The sequence below is a fragment of the Carassius gibelio genome, chromosome B1 (genome assembly GCF_023724105.1).
Source record: "Carassius gibelio isolate Cgi1373 ecotype wild population from Czech Republic chromosome B1, carGib1.2-hapl.c, whole genome shotgun sequence".
NCBI lineage: Eukaryota > Metazoa > Chordata > Actinopteri > Cypriniformes > Cyprinidae > Carassius > Carassius gibelio.
In genome coordinates, this window is record NC_068396.1 from 25,469,282 (window position 1) to 25,493,238 (window position 23,957).

A 23,957-nucleotide genomic window follows, 5' to 3' on the forward strand; every position below is an offset into this window, starting at 1 on the left:
AATACTAGCACAACATGTGAGCATACCAGTTTCTTTATTTGTGACTCGTATGGGATTTGTGCATCTGCAGTGGAGTACAAGTTTGAAACTTTTGTCTGTGACTTCAAATTTACTGGTACACATTTTTGGCTATTCTCTACAACTACAAATTCCACTGTCAAAGACGGTTAGTTGTTTTGCAACAAAAATATCTTCATACTATTGGCCTTACTATGAGCAGACTGAGGGTGCTCATAGTAGGCTATATTCATTGGAGAATACAGTGGACATAAATGAAAATAAACGAAGTTGCTTGTCAGGTTTCAATAACAAGCAACCATATGTTTCAAAATAAGACTAAAAAACGCAGCACGCGACCCAGGATTTTTTTCACACAACTTTACAAAAAAAAAAAAATAATAATAATAATAACATAGAGAAGCCCAAAGTCGCGTATAATACGAGGATTTGGTAACTCTTTGACAGTAGCTCGCCTGCTTTGAATTTTTATTTTTATTTTTTCCGATTTTTCAGTACATCAAGCTAAGGTTACTTTAGCCTTGAAGCGCAGGTCGTTAGAAGTTTTTGTAGTGTTAGCCTGATAATATTTTCAAGACCCAGCCAAGGTCCATTCACTTGGAGATTTCTCTCGCCACATGTCGTTAAACATTAATTATACGTATGTATTTTTCAGTATTAAAATATTAAACCTCATTTGGGAGGAAAAAAAACCCTCTCTGCAGCCAGGTAAGGCAAGTTTCTTCGCCTATGACCACATGAGGGCGCCGCTGTTACTGTGAATGATCTCCCAGGCCTCGGCACTCACAATCCAGTCGCGTGCGCTCTTTGGGAAACATCCATAAAATTGAGTTTGGTTTGGAAAGGTGGGGAGGAGGGTCAATGTCGAGGGCCATTTATAGACAAAACGCGCAGAGAGAGAGAAAGAGCATACAAAACTTGACATATCCTTTTTAGTTTCCACAAACGTGCAATAAGCCTACAACCTGGACTGCACGAACAGAAAAACGCTCAATTATAGCAAGCACTTAGCGCTGGAAAGGATAAGTAACACCGAGGAACCAGACACATGCCATTGCTATAAATAACAGTACATTAGACAGTGGTAAGTTCACTCTCTCCATGTTTTCAAGATTTTGGAAACTTGTCTCAAGAGCCAAGTTAACAAATGAATGTCATGTTTTTATTTTCTTTCTTTATTTTTTTAAAACAATTTATTAAGATTTGTAAATGCATTGGCTACCTGACAACATTTGTTCCCCTCTCTTAATCATTTAATTGTACGTTTGTGGCATAAAGAAACTTAATTTGTAAATAATGAAGTAAAAGATGTGATTACGTTAGATTTTTTAATCTTGAAATGTATATTTGAAATTATATTTTTATAATCAGACTATGTTTGGGGCGTGCGTTTTAGAGCATGATGCATTCATTAAAAAAAAAAACGTAAGATTTAGCAGTCCAATGCAATAATTAAAATGGCTGTCTGTAGTATGCATTAAACTCAACTTTCTTACAATAGATAGCTAATTATTTATGGTCTCATGTGCGGGCGGTGTGTTTTTTCCTTTAGGAAACTGAAGTGCGTACGCGGCACTTACAGTGAGCTGCTGAGCACGCGGTAGCAGCTGCACTCAGTGTGAAGGAAACAGCTGTGTGTGTGTGTGTGTTTTGTGTATGTGTGTGTGTGTGTGCGGAGGTTTTTGACCTTTCGAAACTGTTAATCTGTCTTGAGTGGAAGCTCCATTTACTTTGTAGCCTAAATCGTTGCACAATTAATACACTTTTTTTAAATGATTAATACGGACGCCATGTGGATCACTGATGGAGGTAAATAAATATCTCAACCTTTTTCAGTCCCTTGAGACAGATCATTCGCTTTTCCTCAGAAAAGTTTCGTTCTCCTCGAAGTTCCTAGTGCACCTGGAAAGAGTGTGAAAGAGCCTAATTCAGCTTCGCGGTGTTCTGGTTCAGGGCTCGCGCAGAGAGACGCGTCTCAAAACGCTTGAACACCGAATTTGCATCTTTTTGACAAATACATACAAAATATGTCAAAATACCTGTCTTGGAAAGTATGTTCGAAAAAAAACTGTCGAGTAGTATGTCTTAAGCGAAAGTAAACAGTTGAGAAAAAAATAGTATGTGTATTATACTGGATGCAGTCATCTCTCTTAAAGTGACCGCGCCTAATTTAGTTAATGTTAATCCAAGAAAATGAAAGAAAGAAAATCACTCACTGCTCTTGACTGAATTACTTTGTAGTTTTAACAAGAATTAATGCACATTCAAAACAACAATTATTCAGACACCATATATATATATATATATATATATATATATATATATATATATAATATATATATATATATATATATATATATATATATATATATATATATATATATATATATTTACTAGTAGGTGCAAGACACAAAAAAAAATTATTACTAATGTGACCTTTTCACACCACAGACTTAACAGAATTAAGCATTGCTTGGTAATTGTTCAACAAAGTATTGTGTAAATATTGTCATATTAACAGTATGAAGTTTTGGTTTATTGTAATCCATTACAAATCTTTCTATCAAAGTTATCTGACATTATCAAGATGAATTTGTTCTGATAGTTTAACACTGATTTCTTGTCATATTTTATTACCATTTTCTAAACCATAGCAAATAAACTGTGATAATGTGAGAAAAAGTGAAGGTGTCTGAATAAATAATGGTTTGATTATATATTTAATTGTTACAGTGAAGACTATGCAGTGCTATTTTACATTTAATTATCCGGTTTCTGAACCTAGACACTTACAAACTTGAAAAAACTAAAACATTGTGTTAATAGCACAAATAAATAAATAGAATGTGCATAAAAATTCAACAATTTCAAACAGGGCCCACTGTGCACCCTGCAACGGGCCCCCGCAAACCCCAGCTACGGCACTGCTTATTATTATTATTATTATTTTATTATTTAATTTTTTTGTGTGCCAAATTTCACTACGTTTCTTGTCGTCCTGTAAAACCTGTTAAAAAAAAACGTTTCATAGCCTTATTTTAGAAATCCCGGAGGGAGCATGGGAAATCTATGGAAGCACATTTCCATCACTGAATAAAAAAAATTAAAAAGGAAATTGCGACTTTTTATCTCACAATTCAGATTTTTTTTCTGACTTTGCAATTCTGACTTTCTTTTTACAGAATTATGAAATAAAAACTCCCAATTGTGAGATTTTTTTGGGAAAAGACTGATATGTTTTCAGAATTGCTAGGTTGTATCACTCAATTCTGTGAGAATTGCAAGATAATAGTCAGAACTGTGAGGGGGAAAATCGCAATTTCCTTTTAATTTTTTTTTGTTTAGTAGTGTAAACGGGCTTTTAGTACCTCCTAAACACTTAATATTGTGTGGAAAAATGAAGTCTTGGCATTAAGCTGCATCAGAGAAATAAAATATATTCCACGTGGAGACCCAAATAACAACAAAAAACAGGCTACAGAAGTTGTGCTTCTCATCGACACTTAGCCTATGTGTGTAAGTTATGAAGAATAATTAAAATAACAGCTTTAGTAGTAGCTTTCACATGTGTCATGAGCTTGATGGTTGCAGTTCAGTAAGTGATGGGTAGTCATCGTATAACGAAAGATTCTCTGACAGATTCAGCGAGTTCTTTCAATGAAAGATTCATCAGACTGATCCAAATCATTAACTCCTAAATATGAGTCTTTTTGTGCAGTTCATTACAACTACATACTCTTAATAGCTGCTGGTCACATTGTACAAAGCGCTGGCAATCTCTGCTTGGATCTGCAACATATTTGTGGTGTTTCACGTCACGTCACTAACAAATTTTATGTGCTTCTTATTATTGCAGATGTGATGTCTATCAGTAAAAAGTGCACTCTTTAACAGGGAACTGTGTTTTTCTGTTCCAATAAATGTTATTGTGGAAACAGTTCATACATCGACTGCCTTTCTACTATTCTCCTATATGTCTGTCGATAATATTCAGTTAGGAGTTTGTAGTTAGATTGGGAAGTTATTACATTGTTTTATACAATGAATTACAGCATTTGTCTGACATTTCTCTTCATTCTAGTGGTAATGATACAGATACACTTTACAGCAGGATCCAACTCCATATCAAAGCAATGTTTATTCTATGTGTTGGTAAAATCTGGTGTGCCATGAAGGTCTGTGACTATTTCTGGTGTCAGCAGGACAGGGGGTGTGTGGACATGTGCTCTGTGCGTAATAAAAATACCTCGACCTGTTTTATCCATGTGATGAGGCCAAGTAGAAAAAGCTGTGTTCAAAACATAAACCGATATAAATCACATGTAAATTCACTGAATTTTTTTTTGCAACCAAGATACTTGAGCAATCATTTGCATTCTGTCCTAATTCATGATCTCCCATCTCATTTTGCAACATACGGTAGACATGCTTTTCAAGAATGTAATGAACAAAGAGGACAAGTCTTGACATTAATTTGTAACAGTCCTTCCCTCCCCTGAATTCTTCTCATTTCGGCTGTTCACATTCAAGCAATAGATGAATAAACCTCAGTGTCCTGAATGAGAGCAAGTTCATGGTGTGAAAGGGCGTCTGTTCATAAATTCTTACATTAACTTTTGTGGTCTTCAGTACACATTCAGGCATGAATAAGTCTCAGATGCAGGCAGGAATGTTTTTTTTTCTTTCGAAAGTGTGGTGTATAAATTTGGTATAAAGTAGGATCTCAAAGACATGGAGAAAGGGTCAAATTTTCCCTTCAAGTTTTATATTTTATGTTTGCATTTAAATTTAATTAAGTGTTCAAATGTTTTGTGTTGTGTCCTAATTGTCCAAGCCTGAATTGTTGTATTAACATCATGTAGAATGTATCCATTCTTTTGGTTTCTTCATTCTCCAGTGCAATGGCTCCGCCGCTCTCGCAGGCCTACAGGAGGCGCTGGTGGATGGCTGTCACATCAATCATAGAAAACCTGCTCTTCTCTGCTGTATTGTTGGGTTGGGGCTCCCTTCTTATCATGCTGAAGAATGAGGGCTTCTACTCGCACCTGTGTACAGGTACATGATTAGAAGATATCCACACTGACAGACTAAGTCTTGTTCAGAACAGTTTTATAAAACGGCATCATGCAGAGGTTTAATGTATCTTATTCTTCCTGTGATACTATTAGAGAATGTCACAGAGACTCACACTAATGTGAGTTTGACGGAACAGACGGTTTGGCTGAGCTGTATTGAGCAGGAGGAGATTCTGAATCTGGGCTTTACGATTGGCTCGTTCATCATCAGCGCAGCCACTCTGCCGCTGGGTATCCTGATGGACAAGTTTGGACCACGTCCAATCAGATTGTTTGGCAGGTGAGAGACAAACAGATATTAGCATGAAGCCAGTTTTCGGTAAAGTTTTCAACTCTAGAAGGTCAGCATTACAGCCTACTTTCAATACTACTCATGTCCTGCAACCCGCATCTTGGTCACTTCCACCAACTCTCTGTTTTTGTGACTCTTGTAGTTCGTGCTTTGCCTTATCCATGGCTTTGATTGCAGTGGCATCTTATGATCCAAAAGGTCAGTGTTAAGCCACATTTAATGGTTTCAGGTGTTTCACAGCCAGAACCAAAATACTATATACAGGATGTACAGTAGAAGTATAATGACACTATATATACACACAGACTCATAGCTAAATTAATCCAAATTAGTTAATCTGTATATTTAAAGTTTTATAAGCAATGAAGGCATTGTTTCTTCTTTGCATTCACAGTGTTATCAGCTATCATATTTATTGCTGTGTCCATGAATGGGTTCGGAGGAATCTGTCTAACCTTCACTTCACTCACAGTAAGACACCTGTTCTATATTCTGAAGGCCTATTGAAGTTTTAATGTATTTGGGGTCAGTTTAATTATTTTTTCAGTGGGTGGTGGTCATGTTGACATTCAACTCTCTATTGGTGTTAAAATGTGTGTGTGTGTGTGTGTGTGTGTGTGTGTGTGTGTGTCTATAACACTACCATAAAATGTGTTGTTGTTTTTTCATTGATTTTATATATATATATATATATATATATATATATATATATATATATTACTACAATTTAAAATAACTGTTTTCCACTTGAATATATTTAAAAATACATTTTATTCCTGCAGTGGCAAGAATTTTCAGCATCATCACTTCGGTCTTCAATGTCACATGATCAATCAGAAATCTTTCTCATATGCTGATTTGCTGCTCAAGAAACATTTCTTATTTTTATGAATGCTGAAATAATGTTGTCATAATTTTTTTGAAAACTGCAGTACACTACCATTTAAAAGTTAGAAGTGAATCAGATTGAAAAAAATAAAATAAAATAATAATAAAAATACTTTTATCCAGCAAGGATACATTTCTATTAAATACTGTTGTTTAGAATTTTCTAATCATCAAAAAATAGTGGAAAACACAATAAATGTATAGATTTTTACAAAACGAATAAGCTGCATAAACTGTTTAGCACTGAACCCTGAAAATCCAGCTTCTGACAGCTTTTGCCATGACAGGAAAAAATTCCATTTTAAAATATATTAAAATAGAAAAAAGTGATTTTAAATAATATATTTTTCTATATTAATATATGCTAAGTTTGTGTGTGCATCTGAAAGTGGTTGGAATAATCTCTGTATGCATGTCTGTGGACATGTGTAAGGTGAAATGCAAACCTTTGAATACTGCTCCTCATTGCATCATATCAAAACACATGATTTGCGCATTTCTTCTTGTGCATATAAGATGCCATTTTCTGCACTTTCATGAGTTTCTGCTCTTGTCTGTTGCTGGTCACTTCAGTGCTGCACATGTTTTCCATCCCCTCGCTCTACAGTCTGGCATACCGATCTCAGCCAATCACAGCACAGATCTGTCTTCACGCCCTCTACTCCACCAAGCCCACCGTCTCCCAACATAACATGCACTGTCCTTGCTTTCCCTCACGTGTCCCCCTTATTTTTATTCTACCTAGAATGTATCATAATTGTTTTAAGATGAATTCATATATGGAGTGTAATTTGTAATTCACTTCATGTATCCTAGTATTTATGTCATCCCAAAGTTCACAACCAATTTAAAACTTGTAAGTGTACAATTAAAATGATCAACTTACAGTTATCCAACATACAGTAGATCTGAACATATTATATAGGTACAGTATAACAAGGGAAATTTGCATAGATTTTATTAATCTGGATTTGATTGGATGATAAAAAGAGGACATTAAAGCAGAAATAGTTTCTTGGTCATTTTGTGCTTGACTTGTAGATATGATACATTATTTTCCAGTTAAATCATTTTGTCTTAAAAACATGCAAACATTGCCACAATGTCCCCTTTTTAGTTTATCAAGTGCACTGATCTTTTCCACCCTCCTCTTTCTGTCCTCTTGTGTCTGTGATCTTTGTGTGTTTACTGTCCGGCCTGTCAAATTTCATAGTTGCATACTGGCGCACACACACACACACACACACACACACACACACACACACATACTGAGTTGAACTTAGATAAAAACCTGAATCATGATTTCTATATGAGCTCCGCATGTAATGTATATGAACCGTGTGTATAATATAATCAAACGAACAAACTGTTTAAATAGTTTTAGATGGAGTATGGCATGTCACACTGAAGGACATGTCAGCTTCCTGAAAGTATTTCATTTCAGCAACCTATTCATATGCTAAAATATTACATTTATATTTAAGAGATGGCAATGAACTGTCTGTGTTTGCGTCAGTCTGAATAGGGACATCAATGTTTGTTTGTGTGTGTGTGTTTATCTGGTTGGAGTGGTAGAGCATTGTTGGTACAACAGCACAGGATTATGCTTAGCTCAGCATTTGATCATCCCCACAAATATATTACGGTATGCTATGCTGAATGATTTAAATAAATCAGAGCTAATTATACACTCAGAAAAAAAAAATGCTACAAAACTATCACTCTTTCAAAAGGCATGTACTTTTAAAGTACTAATAAGTACCTTTAAGATACTAATATTTACTATTTATTGTTGAATAATGTGTAAAGATATACCCTAATAACAAACGAGTGGAACATATTCCTGATTTTTAATCACATATCTCAGCCTGTGAATGTCTGCATGTATGTAATGAAATATAATTGTATGTTATAAAATAAATATAATTACATATTAAACAACTATATTTTAATAGTATTAATAGTTATACTTATATATAAGCAATTATGTATAATAATTATATTTAAATATTAAATCAATTAAATTCTGCATTTATTTATTATGTACATATCATCAAACTTTTTATGTATAAGCAGTAGCAAACACCCATGTATGGTGAAATTCTACAGGCTGTAACATCACTGCATGAGGAGTGGTCTTCACTTATGTGTGGCTGAAGGCTGTTTCTAACTTCCAGCTAATCATGCTCTCTAGTGGCAATAGACAAACGTTACAGTTTGAATTCACATACTTATTTATGATTCTTCTCAGTTGCCAAATATGTTTGGAAATGTGCGGTCTACGATTCTTTCGCTCATGATTGGCTCATACGCGTCCTCTGCTGTCACCTTTCCAGGAGTCAAGGTAGAGATTGTTTAATTAAGCTACTAACAAGTTCAAACAACTTAACTCTATTTAGACATTTAGTCTTGCAGTGCAGCATAAGAACATGACTCTTTCTGCCTTGTCCTCTAGCTGATCTATGATCTGGGCGTCTCATTTTCGGTTATATTCTGGGGATGGGCAGGGTTTGCCTGCCTCGTCTTCCTTAACTGCTTTTTTAACTGGCCGGGAGAATCTTTTCCTGGCCCTGAGGACATCAGATACACGTCAGTACATGTCAAATACATACACTGTATGCCTAAAAAATTTGACAAGACCTAAACATCACATACAAAACATTTGTCTATTGTTGTAAAACCGTGCATGAATTTCTGTTCCTCTTGATTTCACAGTACAATGGTGAAGGTGAGAAGTGAAGTAGCGGACCAAAGGATGTCTGAAGAAAGTTCTTTCACTCAGGAGACTCCTAAAGAGCAAGAGGCGACCAAACAGCAACGTTCCACGGATGAAGCTCCCAGCGATGGACCAGCTGCTCAGAGCCAGGGCAAGTCTCACAAACACACCAAATGATTGAGAGTCTGATAATAAAATAATCTTTATGTTGTCACTGTTCGGACCGCAGGATCTCCTCCCTTTCTCCGTTCTGTGTGCTCACCTATTTTCCTGTGGAGCATCATCACCATGGCGATGACCCAGCTCCGTCTCATTTTTTTCATGGGTGCCATGAATAAGATGCTGGAGTTCCTCGTTACCCACGGTGACCCTAATCGTGAGCATCAGCTGAACATTTTCAAAGTTGTTTTGAATGAAATAAAAAAATATGGAAGAAAATGATTCTGTTCTTTAAAATGTTTTTTCATAACTTTGCTTATGGACAGATGGGAAAATGTAATGAAACAAACATAAAGGAGTTTGCTATAGTTTTGCAGAAGCATGTGTTAGTGGTGGGTGTTTGTAAGTGTGTAGTAAAGTTAGTAGTTTAAATTGTCTTTATATTGCATTATTATATTATATATTATTTATATTGCACTTCCTGTTTGTGTCTGTCTAGCCTCAGAGGAGTTGGTGAAGGAGGCAGAGGAGAAAGGTGAGAAAAGTCATATTATTTTGGTTTTGGTTTTATAACAAACAGATATTTGGACACTTATGGCACACTTAAAGGGGCAGTTCACCAACATGGGAAAATTCTTCATTGACTCACTGTCTACTTGTTCCAAACGTGTATGAATTTCTTTCTTCTGTCGAACACAGAATGAGATGTTTTGAAGAACGTCTGTAAACAAACAGTGACCTTCATTTGGATTGTAAATCAGTGGCTACAATCAATTGTCTGGTTACCAACATTCTTCAAAACATTTTATTTTGTGTTAAACTTAAGAAAGAAACTCAGTTAAAATGCAATGCAAGAAACTCAATACAGGTTTGGAACAAGTGAATGATTAGTTAAAGATGACAGAAGTAAAATTTTTGGGTGTACTGTCCCTTTAATGTATCATATCATATTAAAAAAAAACTAAATATCAAACCAGGGAGAAATTTGAAGGAATCAAGCGAACCTTGACCTTGACACCAGTTGGTAAACATTTTAAAATGTCTCACTAAAGTTAAATTACTTCTGATAAAAAAAAAAATCTAGTTTCATTTATTTGGTTTAATATGTAATGTATCAGTATAAGTATCAAGCAGTCCAATATCAGGAATATATGACAACAGTACTCAGGGAAGTGCTTGTATAGTGAGTGGAATATGTGTGTGTGTGTGTGTGTGTGTGTGTGTGTACTGGTATATATTTATATTGAAGACACAAATGTGTATAATGACATGGGTACAACTATGTAAACATGGTTTATAAGGACACTTCCTATTTACGCCTATGGAAAGTCCCAGTAAACCACAAATGCAAGTGTATGTGTGTGTGTGTGTGTGTGTGTTATAGTGAATCTCTACTCGTCCATCTTTGGCACTCTTCAGCTGCTCTGCCTGGTGTCCTGTCCTCTGATTGGCTACATCATGGACTGGAGAATGAAGGAGTGTGAGGACGTGGTGAATTCAGCCAAGGGAGAAAAAAGGTGAAGGTGGTGAAAGAGAAGGAGAGAAATGTTCACTTACTTCGATACAGTATTGTTCAAAATAATAGCAGTACAATGTGACTAACCAGAATAATCAAGGTTTTTAGTATATTTTTTATTGCTACGTGGCAAACAAGTTACCAGTAGGTTCAGTAGATTGTCAGAAAACAAACAAGACCCAGCATTCATGATATGCACGCTCTTAAGGCTGTGCAATTGGGCAATTAGTTGAAAGGGGTGTGTTCAAAAAAATAGCAGTGTCTACCTTTGACTGTACAAACTCAAAACTATTTTGTACAAACATTTTTTTTTTCTTGGATTTAGCAATCCTGTGAATCACTAAACTAATATTTAGTTGTATGACCACAGTTTTTTAAAACTGCTTGACATCTGTGTGGCATGGAGTCAACCAACTTGTGGCACCTCTCAGCTGTTATTCCACTCCATGATTCTTTAACAACATTCCACAATTCATTCACATTTCTTGGTTTTGCTTCAGAAACAGCATTTTTGATATCACCCCACAAGTTCTCAATTGGATTAAGGTCTGGAGATTGGGCTGGCCACTCCATAACATTAATTTTGTTGGTTTGGAACCAAGACTTTGCCCGTTTACTAGTGTGTTTTGGGTCATTGTCTTGTTGAAACAACCATTTCAAGGGCATGTCCTCTTCAGCATAGGGCAACATGACCTCTTCAAGTATTTTAACATATGCAAACTGATCCATGATCCCTGGTATGCGATAAATAGGCCCAACACCATAGTAGGAGAAACATGCCCATATCATGATGCTTGCACCTCCATGCTTCACTGTCTTCACTGTGTACTGTGGCTTGAATTCAGAGTTTGGGGGTCGTCTCACAAACTGCCTGTGGCCCTTGGACCCAAAAAGAACAATTTACTCTCATCAGTCCACAAAATGTTCCTCCATTTCTCTTTAGGCCAGTTGATGTGTTCTTTGGCAAATTGTAACCTCTTCTGCACATGCCTTTTTTTTAACAGAGGGACTTTGCGGGGGATTCTTGAAAATAGATTAGCTTCACACAGACGTCTTCTAACTGTCACAGTACTTACAGGTAACTCCAGACTGTCTTTGATCATCCTGGAGGTGATCATTGGCTGAGCCTTTGCCATTCTGGTTATTCTTCTATCCATTTTGATGGTTGTCTTCCGTTTTCTTCCACGTCTCTCTGGTTTTGCTCTCCATTTTAAGGCATTGGAGATCATTTTAGCTGAACAGCCTATCATTTTTTGCACCTCTTTATAGGTTTTCCCCTCTCTAATCAACTTTTTAATCAAAGTACGCTGTTCTTCTGAACAATGTCTTGAACGACCCATTTTCCTCAGCTTTCAAATGCATGTTCAACAAGTGTTGGCTTCATCCTTAAATAGGGGCCACCTGATTCACACCTGTTTCTTCACAAAATTGATGACCTCAGTGATTGAATGCCACACTGCTATTTTTTTGAACACACCCCTTTCAACTAATTCAACTAATTGCCCAATTGCACAGCCTTAAGAGCGTGCATATCATGAATGCTGGGTCTCATTTGTTTTCTGAGAATCTACTGAACCTACTGGTAACTTGTTTGCCACGTAGCAATAAAAAAATATACGAAAAACCTTGATTATTCTGGTTAGTCACATTGTACTGCTATTATTTTGAACAATACTGTATGTGAGTTACATTGTTAACTGTATCCTTTCCTTGTTTTCTTCAGTCCCTCAGGGCCTCCAAAAAGGGACAGAAAGATCCAGAAACTCACCAACGCCATCAGAGCTTTCATTTTTACAAACACCCTGCTATTCATCTTTGGCATCATCTCTCTCATAGACAATCTACCCGTACAGGTTAGACACAAATTCACTTATTTGTTCAGAAATACTGCAGAATGTTATTTAGATATTTAATGATATATAATTACAATTTTATTAATTAATTTTTCATATATAAATTAGCATTTTTATATTCATATACAACTCTTTAATTTAATTTAATTTAATTTAATTTAATTTAATTTAATTTAATTTACCATATATGACTTTTCACCATATATCATTTTAATTTATTTTAAAAAAATTATATAATTGTGCACATATCCATAATATTAGTATATAATCAGATACATTAAATTAATAGTAATAATAATAATAAAAACATTTTAAAAACTTTTGACCTTGCTGTGTTTATGCTGCAAAACATGAAAATGTTGATGAGCATTAATTATTATATTTCTTTTTCTTCTTTCTGATCAGGTGGTGTCATTTGTTCTTCACACTGCAGTCCGGGGTTTTATTCACTCCTGCTGTGGTGGGCTCTACGCCGCTGTGTGAGTCTTTACGTTTTTGAAATGTTTTGAAATTGCGTGTTTGGCATTTTTATTACTTTTTTGTCTTCATAGTTTTTATTACATTTTAGTTTTAGTTATTTTAGTTTCTGTTATTCTAGTACTTTACACAAAACTGATAAATGTTGCCTTGGCATCTAAGTGCATTAAAATAAGTTTTAAGTTTTTTTATATTTTAGTTTTCAGTTAATATTTATATTATGATAATGTTTTTTTGTTGTTGTTTTTAAATGGGTTTTAGTTTTAGTTAATGATAATACTCTGATTCGAATCTCAAGTAACTGTAAAAATAGTTCCATAAGTTGCATATGTGTAATATTTGCAGTTTAGTTCATCCTCAAAGTGTTTATTTGTATATTTAGCTACCCAACCAATCACTTTGGCACTCTGACGGGCTTGCAGTCCATGATCAGTGCTGTTTTTGCCCTCCTACAACAACCACTCTTCATGTGCATGGTGGGACCATTGAAGGGTGATCCTTATTGGGTGAGACACCAATACACCATTCATGTATATACACATTTGCATTTAAGTAGTGCAGGTCAACAGAATCAAGATTTTGGATGAAGTACCAAACATAACACTTTCTGAATCAACAGATCAACTTGAGCCTGCTTGTGTTCTCATTGGTTGGATTCCTGCTGCCGGGATACCTCTTCTACCACCGGAGACAAATTACAAAGGAGAATGCAGCACTTAATAGACTGTCAGTGAGCCAGTCAGCGCAGGAGAGCAACAGCCTCAGACAAACAAATGATTCAGCAAAATATCAAATCAACGGGAACGTCTGAGGTGGAAAACATTTAGGATTGTGAATTATACGCCAGATTTATGAGTTATGATATCATGGCACTTCAGAAACTGAATTATTGGCCTTCGTGTTCAGTCAATGTTGAGTCTTGACAAATATAAAACAGTGTTAAAAAACAAGCAAATGTGCAATTTAAAGCATCAAACAAGACTTTGACTGTGTGACTGGTCAGGAAGTATTTTCAAGGCTTTTATTATCAATTAGAAAAACTTTATGCCATGACCTACAATATATAGTCTGCAGTTTTCTCCATTTATTATTATTGCATTGGCACTTTGAGATGTCCATTAAGTGGTAGCAGAACCAGAAGGCATTAAATATGATCAAAAACATTGACCCTTCCTTCCATGAATCACCTCCTGCCTCGTCACTTTTGTTTTGCTCCATTAAGAAAATCACAGTGTTACTGTGCACAATTAATCAGTGGATTTTATACCAAAGACAATCATTTTTAATCAAAAATGACTGAACTTGTATTCTATCTTGTTATGATCTTCTTTATGGATGTGCAGGACACAGACATATTCAAATTCCCTAGTATGCCTAGTAATAAAAAATGTTAAATAACATTTGCCATATGCAGAATGTAGAGAATGTAATGTCCTCCTAGATGGTAACCCTCATCCTCCTTCCTTCAAAACTCAGGTAAATGAGGCAGGGCTTCATGTAATGCTCACTTTACCTTGGCATGGATCATTTTAATATTAAACCTTTTTTTTTGCCATCCCTCTCTCACTAAACTTGATGGAAATGCAGCTTTATATGATAAGTGGTAAATACAGATGATTTGTTTTATCGCAGAGGCCAGTTTTGCACTATATTTTTTGTTTCAGAAGTGCTGTTTTGAATGTTACAGAACTGTAATCATGTGATCGGTTTCAATGATTACTGATGGTTCAACATAATGCTGCTTGTACTGTGCACACGACTGTAAATATGCCTGAAAGAAAAAATAAATCAAATATTTTCTCTCAAATCAGCCCATTTCTAAGCTGACTGGTTTATTTGTAAAAGAAAAAGGTTTTTAAAAAGTTGAATGAAAAATGATTCTTCATACTCATAAATAGACACAGAGGCACTAAGACACAAATATAACAGATACGATGTTTACCAGGTGTTCTGGTACATTATATAATGATATACTCTCACACATATATACACACACATCTGAGTCACTGTAACATTAAATCTGTGACGTCTTAAAAAAGGCCCAATTGTCCAGCTTGTGCTTCTCTTCTTCTCGCTCCTCGTGTTTTTATCTCAGACTGCTGCCGCTGGGCTGAGCTCCAGTCATGCCTGGGTGATCAGGGCTGTGGCGATTCTGAACATGGACAAATAACGATATTGTATTTTAGCAGAGATATCAGGTGTACTACTTATCACAATTGAATTAATAATGTATGAACAAATCAAAAACATACTCTACTATTAGAAGTTTTACGGTGTGAAATTAATACTTGTACCAAGGATGCATTAAATGTATCAAAAGTGACAGTACAACATTACTGTTTTACTGTATTTTTGATAAAAATAAATAAATGGTGAGCATAAGAGACTTAAAAAAAACCATACTGAGCCCAAAGTTTTTGAACAGCAGTGTAGAAGATTTCTTATAAATTAAGGCCAATTGTAATCTGTAATGTCATATGAAGACCATAAAAACTCCAATTAACCTTTTTCTTCTTCTTATCTTTCTTCTTTTTCTTTCTGTCTGGGTCATCGTCCTTCTTTTTCTTCTTCTTCTTATGGTCTGAATCTGACGGAGTTTCTGTGGATGTGAGATGTGAGTTTGACAGTCAGGATTTAAGCAAACGTTTGTTTCTTTGTGTGTTTGTGTTTGACCGTCACCTGGCGGTAAGGGATCCTGAGGCCGAAGATGTTTATGCTTGTGTTTGTTCTTCTTCTTCGGTGGTTGAATGTGCATCAGTCTGTACTGCTCTGGTAACTTTGTCAGGACAGAGAGAGTCATATAAATCTTGCTCGCAAAACAACAAAGACCTCAACAAACCTCTGAGTACAGTCAAAGCTGAGGCAGCATCAGTTACACTTGCCTCCCTAAATGCAAAGTGGATCCTTCTTTAGCCTCTCTCACAAACAAACAAACAAACAAACACTTACAGGGCCAGTGTGTAGCCTGAAGCCGGTCAGCATAGCCCCAGTGAGAGGACTGAACGAGTTGTTGCAGACTGGTGGCTTTTCAATGAGAGATCGCAGAGAGCTGTTGTCCTGAATGCCTGGGCTGTCGATCATACCTGGAGTACAGAAGGATCAACAAACTAGGCAGTGGCGGATAGTTAAAGGGATAGTTCACTCCAAAATAATAAAAAAGAAACTAAATGATAACAGAATTTGCATTTTTAGGTGAACTATCCCTTTAAGGTTCTAGAACTACTGTAATATTGGCTGTAAAAGGTAAAAGGACGCATACACACCAGGAAGCTCTGGAAGGAAGTTGCTGAGTTTCTCCTTCACCTTTTTTCCGCAGAACTTGTTATAAGCGTGCTCCAGATTGTAGTGTGTGATGAGATTAGTGTGTCCTGTCAGCTCATTCTCCACTGTGAAGAAGACTTGAGTGTTAACTGGTTCACAAAGGTGACAAACTCTAAAATAACACACTACCATTACAAAATACACCATAAGGATATTTGGTTACCTTTGACACATCTGCTGTAATGACTTTGTTTTATTTAATCGATAGATTACAACAAAATAATCAAGTTTTAGAATTACCAAAGTTTGAAATGCAAAATGTTCTTCAGGATCCCACTATTTTTAACTAATATATAGCTCACAGAAAAACATGTAATGTATATTCATAATAGAAATTGTCAATAAATTGTAAGATTTTTTTTATTAATGTTTATTAATTTACATGATTTTTTCACTCCTTGAAATTTTTTTCATTAATTTTGAAAAGCTGGTTTTGTCTCAGATGTCCTCTTGAAAGTTTTATGAGGCCCTCTAGTGGCTAAAAACTATAGCTCTAACTTAAACTATTATTGTTAATAAAAACAAAACCGAAACAAATGAATAGGCCTAAGTGATTTTCTTTTTATTATATTTTTAAATAACAGTGACTATTGTTAACTATTACTATACAGTTAACTACTGTTAATATGGTAATAGTATAACATTTGGTTTGGTACCATGGTTATTTGGACATAGTACCGTGGTATTCTATGAATTACCATGTAAATACCTGGGTACATGCTAAACAATCACTCTAGCTGACACTGACAGTATTTTATCATATATTATTATTACTCACGGGGCAGTTCTCGCAGCAGGTAGAAGGGCTCGTTCATCGCCGCGGGTTTCCTGATCGGACCCCCTTCATCCACCATCTGATGCTGGAAACACATCGGGCCCATGTTTTGGGGCACCTGAGGCTTCCCGGATCCGAAGCCGAGCGCAGAGGGCCCCGCGGGACCCTGTGAATCTTGCTGACCATACAGAGAGAAGATCTCGGTCATGATGGCGAAACTACACTACGATGTTATTACTGTGTGGACGTCTGTCTCGGCTTTGCTAACGTTACTGCAGAACGACGAGCTGTTGACAATTGCTTCCGGTTGTTTGGGGAAATTTACCGTAATTTATCAAGCAACGCTACGTGATCTTATTGTACCCAGCTCCTAAACTGCACAAAATATACTCATATAATGCGCCAATAAAATGCATTCAATTGTATAATTCTGTAATTTTTCTGCATTAATAATTCTATAAGATGAGACAAATAATTAACATTTGTGTCAGTGACGCATGTCAAAATTGTCGCTGGGAGTACATGTATTACGGTAAAGAAAAGACGCGAGATACTTCCTCTTGTCCTTCCCTTTATGTGACATCACGACCAATAAGCGACGTCTGTTTAGGAACGTGTCCAATCAATGGGCGCGCTTTAAAGAGGCGGGGCGGATTTTTTCTTCGTCCGCAGTGACCTCTGTCCCTTTAAATCGTTTAATTCATTTGCCGATGAATATTGTCTCGCATTGATAGCGGCGTTGACGCGGACTCTGCTGTCTCGGATCGTCGCAGCACTTGTTGTCTAAAAATTAAAAATTAAAATGGCTTTATTGACACCTCTTTTCGCGTTTCTGTATCATTTGCCGCAGGTTTACAAATGGCTCCTAAAGCCATACTACATCGCCTCGTTATTTATGTCTGTCGCGTTCCTGCTGGTCCGCAAGACGCCTGGCATCTGCGAGCATCTTTCGACGCAGCGCGAGGATGGAAATTCATGCGATTTCGACTGGGTATGTATAAAGCAGACCTTTGGGGTATAAGACATGTTTAATCATGACGGATACAGCTAACCTGCTTCGTAACAAGGGGACTGGGTAGTGGCCAGCAGATTTTGGGGGTCGCTATTTAGCTGGCAAGAAAACAAGCACAATTGAAAAAAAAAAAGAGTTTAGAGTGCCATGCATAAAACTAATGCATGTGGAAATAAGAAACTTGCCAACGTGCCCCACGTGTGTCATTCACTGTTGTGTCTTATATATATATAAGGTCCCAGAAACATTTCCAGCCCAAAGCTTACTCAAAACCTGCCCAAAAAGAATGAAAACTAGCTACATTTTTTCCCTTTCCAATCATAGCTGACAGCAGCTTTGTGTCATTAATTCCCTTTAAAATATACATTTTGGTTTGATTTATTCTGTTTCGAATCTTAGCAAGACTTGTTTATATGTAGTATGTGCATATGAAATTATTTAATCTGTATTTATTTGTGTAATTTTAATTTTCAGCACTTTTCATTAAAAAAAATTGTCATCACTTTTTCCATAATAAAACTGATATGTCCAGAAATATTTTTTTTTCCATATATCGATATTTATCAGAATATTCATTTACCATTTTCATGGAAGGAAATACTTTGAGAATGCATGTAAACACACACAACGCACACAGAATATATACTATTGTTTATATTATTTAAGTTTTATATTATTAAGTGTCTTTACTATATAACATTTATATTAATCTCAGCCTTTGTTTGTAATTATTTTTTTAGAGAGAGGTGGAGATACTGATGTTTTTAAGTGCTATAGTCATGATGAAGAACAGAAGAGCAAGTAAGAGTTTCTCCTTTCTTAAAACACTCTTTTCCATCTTTGTGCAGTTCTTTTCTCTATTGAGAGTGAGGAGTCACTTGCCGATTTGGGTTGATTTGGGAGGGGTCTGAGCCGGTCGGCCATGATGGCAGGATACGCTATCGGTTACCAGGGGCAATGCCTTCAGAACTTCACAGAGGCGCGACTAAACATTTCAGAGCGCTTTCATTTTTGCGCATTTATTTTGTCGGCGGAACAGATCGAGACGGATCTACGAATACGAGAAAGAAAAGGAAGAAAGTAAAGCAATGCAAAAACATAAGGCGAAAGAAAGGGGACCTTACAGGAACAAACTCACACCAAGCGCAAAACAGCGGTGTTTAGAGAAGCTCTCAGGCATCCGAAATATCGACCCATACGAGCTCCCTGCAGCGGCACAGTGACCTGAACAATTTACCTCAGTGCACACATATGGACATTGGGAATTATATTGTTTACGATGTAAGTCACCGTGCATTCACGCTGTTAATGGTTTTAATCTAACCAGGACATTTATATCTTGCAATCACACATTTAACTACCCTAGCCAACCCAGATCTGGTTTGTCCACTTTGCAGCCCCCAACACAAAAACCTGGTACAGTATGTGTCATTGGGCTAAAATCAAATTATAACTAAACATACACAGCTTTAGCCTACATCAAAACATGTTGGAAATGTTTGTATACATTGAACATCTCGTTACAATCTAGTGTTTTACGAAACAGTCGCAGTTAATTACTCTGTCATTTTGGTCAAGAAGTGCATTCTAAATGAAATGTAATTACAATACGCTAAAACGCATGTGAATAAACTTACTTTGGCCAGTACAACACTGTTTTCATCACCTGCTGTAGATGGACCCAGCCACACCAGAAAGCCTCATAACTTTCCAAAGTCTTGTGGCTTTTAAACTCCTGCATTGTGTAGTCACTTAAACCAAAAACAATATAATTCACAACGTCCATATGTGGGCATTGAGGTAAATGGTCCAGGTCTCTGTGCTGCTGCCGGGAGCTCGTATGGGTCGATATTTTTGATGCTTGAGAGCTTCTCCAAATACCGCTGTTTTGCGCTTGGTGTAACCTAAAAAAAACTGTATTCCATTGTTCCTATGTTTTCCATGTGTATCGTGAGAGGTACTGGAGCAGTTTTTAACGCAGCAGTAACTTCCAGAAATGGTAAAACATTGCAGAATTGCGAGAACCTCCTCTTAACAACACAAGTAAACAATCCTGTCTCGCCGCCGGTGTCCTGCTAACATGGCGGAGACCGTGATATCGAGGGAGGGGCTTTGTGCTATGACGACAACTCCTCATTCTCAATAGCATTCTTTATTGACATTCAAATGCCAGCAAATAATCTCTTAACCATCATCATGGTCATTATGCTGAGGCTGAATGTGAAGGTTTTGTTTCTACACTAAACATTTGTGCACCTTTGAGTGTTTGTGCTCTCAGTGACGGTTGTCTATGTGTTTGTTGTCAAATCATTCATTCAGTGTTTCCATACACTCTTTCCCCCTCCTCCAGCTCTGCTCGACCCCTTTGAGTATGCATTTTCATATTATAAAGCAGTTCGTTATGAAATTTTTATATTTTTTTTCTTTGCTCCCCAGTTACCATCGAGCAGCACTTGGGCAACATCATCCTCTTTAGTAAAGTGGCCAATGTGATCCTGTTCTTCAGACTGGACATACGCTTGGGGCTTCTCTACTTAACTTTGTGTATTGGTCAGTATTTTTATTTTATCTTTTGCAAGATTTCAAACAGTCACTCAATTGGAACTGAGAACAAATAAAATCTAATTAAAATATGAACAAAGACTATTGATACTATAATACCACTGATGTATTGCAATGGCTGTTAATGTTCTCTAATCATTGATGCAGTTTTCCTGATGATCTGCAAACCTCCGATCTACATGGGCCCTGAATACATCAAGTACTTCAGTGATAAAACCATTGATGTGAGTATGTGGTCATACTACCCAGTTTCCATTGGACATGAGTACTTTAGTCATGGCTCATGAGCTGCTGGTTTTCAAAACACGTTTGCACAGAATGGAAAAAGAAGAGAAAGATCTGAACAATATGAATGAGAATGATTTATATCAGAAGAGCATCAGTGCTGGGCACACTTTATTCTGGGGCATCTCATTGCATACCAATCACGAACATCAAAGGGAACTACTGTAGCTTGAGTGTGCTTGGTTTATTAGTAACAGGATAAATGCTCATTACCATTGCAGCCCAGGATTCTTCGCAAATAAGCCATTTTCAAATTTCAGTTACATAGTTGAACTTTAACTCCAGCAGCCTGAGGGGAATGTTGAGTTCAAATATATGCTAGTGAGAAAAGATGCTTACTTTTCTTTTGTTTTCAGGATGAGTTGGAGAAGGATAACAGAGTGACCTGGATCGTGGAGTTTTTTGCTAACTGGGCACCAGAGTGTCAGTCTTTCGCCTCAGTCTATGCAGATCTGTCCTTGAAGTAAGAACCTTGCTCTTCATTATGGTTTAAATGGTTTTTGAGGGAAAGAAATGATATTTTTATACAGAAAATACATTAAACTGATCAGAAGCGACAGTAAAACATTGATAATTTGACAGGATATTTATTTATCAAAGTATCCTAAAAAAAAAAAACAATATTAATACAACATTTTTCTTGATCACCAAGCACGCAGCATTTGTATTGTATTAAAGGTGCATGGTTTTTGACTCTACTAAAGCATAAAAATACCATAATATGTTTGCAGATATTTAAGGAACATGCTAACAAGATAAGATAACATAATTGTTTATCTGAAAAACAATGCTACAGTCAGTTGGTTTGTGTAGCCCGCCCACTGCCAGTTTAGCCAATTGGATTTTGGCATCCTGGATTGCCAGTTAGTGGAAAACACAGCGTGTTTAATTTCATTCATGGACAAGTGCGCTCGTTCCTGTTTGTGTCTCAATCACGAAACCTCATGTGGGTCAAGTCTGAGGAGAGAGGCCGGGTGAAGAAAACCCTCTCAAATATTTTTAACGTGGACTGCAATACCTAGTTCAACCACTCGGTGTCAATCCTACATACTGCACCTTTAATATGTCATAACATTACTGTTTAAAATATATATATATATTTTAAACCATACCGACCTGAATCTTTTGACTTGTACTGTACATCCAGCCTCAGTTTCTGTGAATTAAAATATTCTGAACAGAAACAATGAACTTCTCTCTTACTCAGGTACAACTGTGCAGGGCTGAAATTTGGCAAAGTGGACATTGGTCGTTACAGTGAAGTAGCCAAAAAGTAAGTAGCTCTGCTGTGTCTCTGAGCTAATTGTAACAGACTTTAACGATGTGCAATGTTTGCTGTTTTTTTCCCCTCAGATACAGGGTCAGCACCTCTCCTCTCTCAAAGCAGCTGCCCTCTCTAGTGCTCTTCCAGGGAGGAAAGGAAATAATGAGGCGCCCTCAAGTGGACAAAAAGGGACGGGCAGTATCTTGGACCTTCACAGAGGTGAGGCTTAATCTTCAAAAAAAGACCATCAGGAGTGGAAAGACTTTGTCAGAAATATCCTTCAAACCCCCTCTTTTAATCTCTGTGTAGGGTGCTGTACTATACAGATAAATGTGTTTTTCCTTTGTTTCCAGGAAAACATCATCCGAGAGTTTAACCTCAACGAGTTGTATCAGAAGTCAAAGAAGCTTGGGAAGGCCAAAGGAGAGAAGTTCGAGAGGCCCAGCGAATCTGTGTTCCCCCCTGTGCCTGAAGAGGAAGAACCGGAGGCCGAGACCATCACCGCGATGGACACAGAGAGCAAGAAGGACAAATAGAAAGTGCATGCTGCTGAAGAGCACTGTGAATCACTTTGGGACTGGAGCAAAATGAGCTAATGTTCAGTATGCAGAAAAAGCATTATAAACCGAATGATTGTGTTATCGTTTCTTTTTTGTATAACGTATTAAATGCAAAATCAGTCCAATAATATAGTAAATCCTTATATTAATATGTATTTAAATGTCATAATCATTGATATACTGGACATAGACGTCCAAACAGCTGTTATTTGGGACATTATTCAATTTAATTTAATCAAGTTAAACCATTAAAAATTGGACATCTACCTCTAATATGGTTTATAATTGTGAAGTGATCATTAGTAAGGGGTTATTTTGTTGCATATGCATCACATCGGGGAGCAAACTTTATATCAGTTGGTTTTCTGTTGTATTGTCACTTGTATTGAGTTTTTTTTTTTTTACTACTTTTCTGAGATGGAGCTTGTTTGTGTGACGGTACTGACTTCTAGACAGAATTCGGTGGTCCGGAAAGAGAGGGTCTTTAATGCCAACGGTTTATTTTGAACATTTACTAAATCATTAAGAGCAAGATCTCAAGATAATATTCTGTAAAATTTAGTTGTTACTCAGTTACACATTTCATTTCAGAGAGAAAATACTGCTGTAAAAGTCTTGAATGTTTTGTATATTGAGGTTATTATTTGAATTTTGTGCTGAATGAGTGTTTAACATTTTTATTTTTAACTGTCAGGCACGGAACAAAGCTGCAGGCAGTCTTCACACTTAGACCGTTTCCATTCCTTTTACTTTCACTGTTGAAAGCTTTTATTGTCTGTTTGGTTCTGTGGAATCTTCTCATCCATTTCCCAACAAAAATTACTATTGTTTTGTTTTAGTTCCCTATTGAGTAAACCAGACTTGATTTTTCACTAATTTTTTATGAATTGATGACTAAAATGGGTTGAGTGGTTGTGAAAGGAAGTTTCAATAAAACTCTTTGTTCTTCACATTTTGCTCAGCTTGTGCATTTAAAAAATTTTCTCCAAACTTAGACTTAACAGAACAACCCAGCAGATGTTTGACAAACTGGTCAGAAGCAGAAACGTGCACATCTAAATTACTCAAAGTGTTCAATTAGCATTTGAGATTTGCGTTCAAATGGTCAAAGCATTCTCAGCGACGACACAAAGCCTGTGTAGTACCAAAAATATACATAAAAGTTACATTAAACACTTCCTCGT

At 36.5% G+C, this 23,957-nt stretch overlaps 3 protein-coding genes across 3 annotated transcripts; 2 read left to right on the forward strand and 1 right to left on the reverse strand.

The window, feature by feature from the left end:
• Positions 1–852: 852 nt before the first annotated feature.
• On the forward strand, positions 853–14,804 carry slc43a1b (solute carrier family 43 member 1b). The gene is made up of 15 exons (XM_052545659.1): positions 853–1,102; positions 4,916–5,073; positions 5,187–5,373; positions 5,528–5,583; positions 5,780–5,856; positions 8,525–8,617; positions 8,729–8,862; positions 8,989–9,140; positions 9,219–9,365; positions 9,648–9,683; positions 10,533–10,665; positions 12,388–12,517; positions 12,923–12,996; positions 13,377–13,500; positions 13,614–14,804. The coding sequence occupies exons 2-15, from the start codon at positions 4,920–4,922 to the stop codon at positions 13,803–13,805; spliced, it is 1,689 nt and encodes a 562-aa protein (XP_052401619.1). The 5' UTR covers positions 853–1,102; positions 4,916–4,919; the 3' UTR covers positions 13,806–14,804.
• Positions 14,790–17,632, reverse strand: med19b (mediator complex subunit 19b). Its single transcript, XM_052545661.1, has 6 exons — positions 17,094–17,632; positions 16,258–16,380; positions 15,944–16,077; positions 15,674–15,770; positions 15,499–15,593; positions 14,790–15,146 (listed from the first exon to the last, which is right to left on the reverse strand). The coding sequence occupies exons 1-6, from the start codon at positions 17,296–17,298 to the stop codon at positions 15,081–15,083; spliced, it is 720 nt and encodes a 239-aa protein (XP_052401621.1). The 5' UTR covers positions 17,299–17,632; the 3' UTR covers positions 14,790–15,080.
• A 101-nt stretch (positions 17,633–17,733) lies between these two features.
• Positions 17,734–23,723, forward strand: tmx2b (thioredoxin-related transmembrane protein 2b). Its single transcript, XM_052545660.1, has 8 exons — positions 17,734–18,081; positions 18,843–18,903; positions 20,539–20,652; positions 20,812–20,888; positions 21,306–21,412; positions 22,157–22,222; positions 22,303–22,432; positions 22,567–23,723. Exons 1-8 carry the CDS (start codon positions 17,893–17,895, stop codon positions 22,747–22,749), a joined length of 927 nt encoding a protein of 308 aa, XP_052401620.1. The 5' UTR covers positions 17,734–17,892; the 3' UTR covers positions 22,750–23,723.
• Positions 23,724–23,957: the final 234 nt, after the last annotated feature.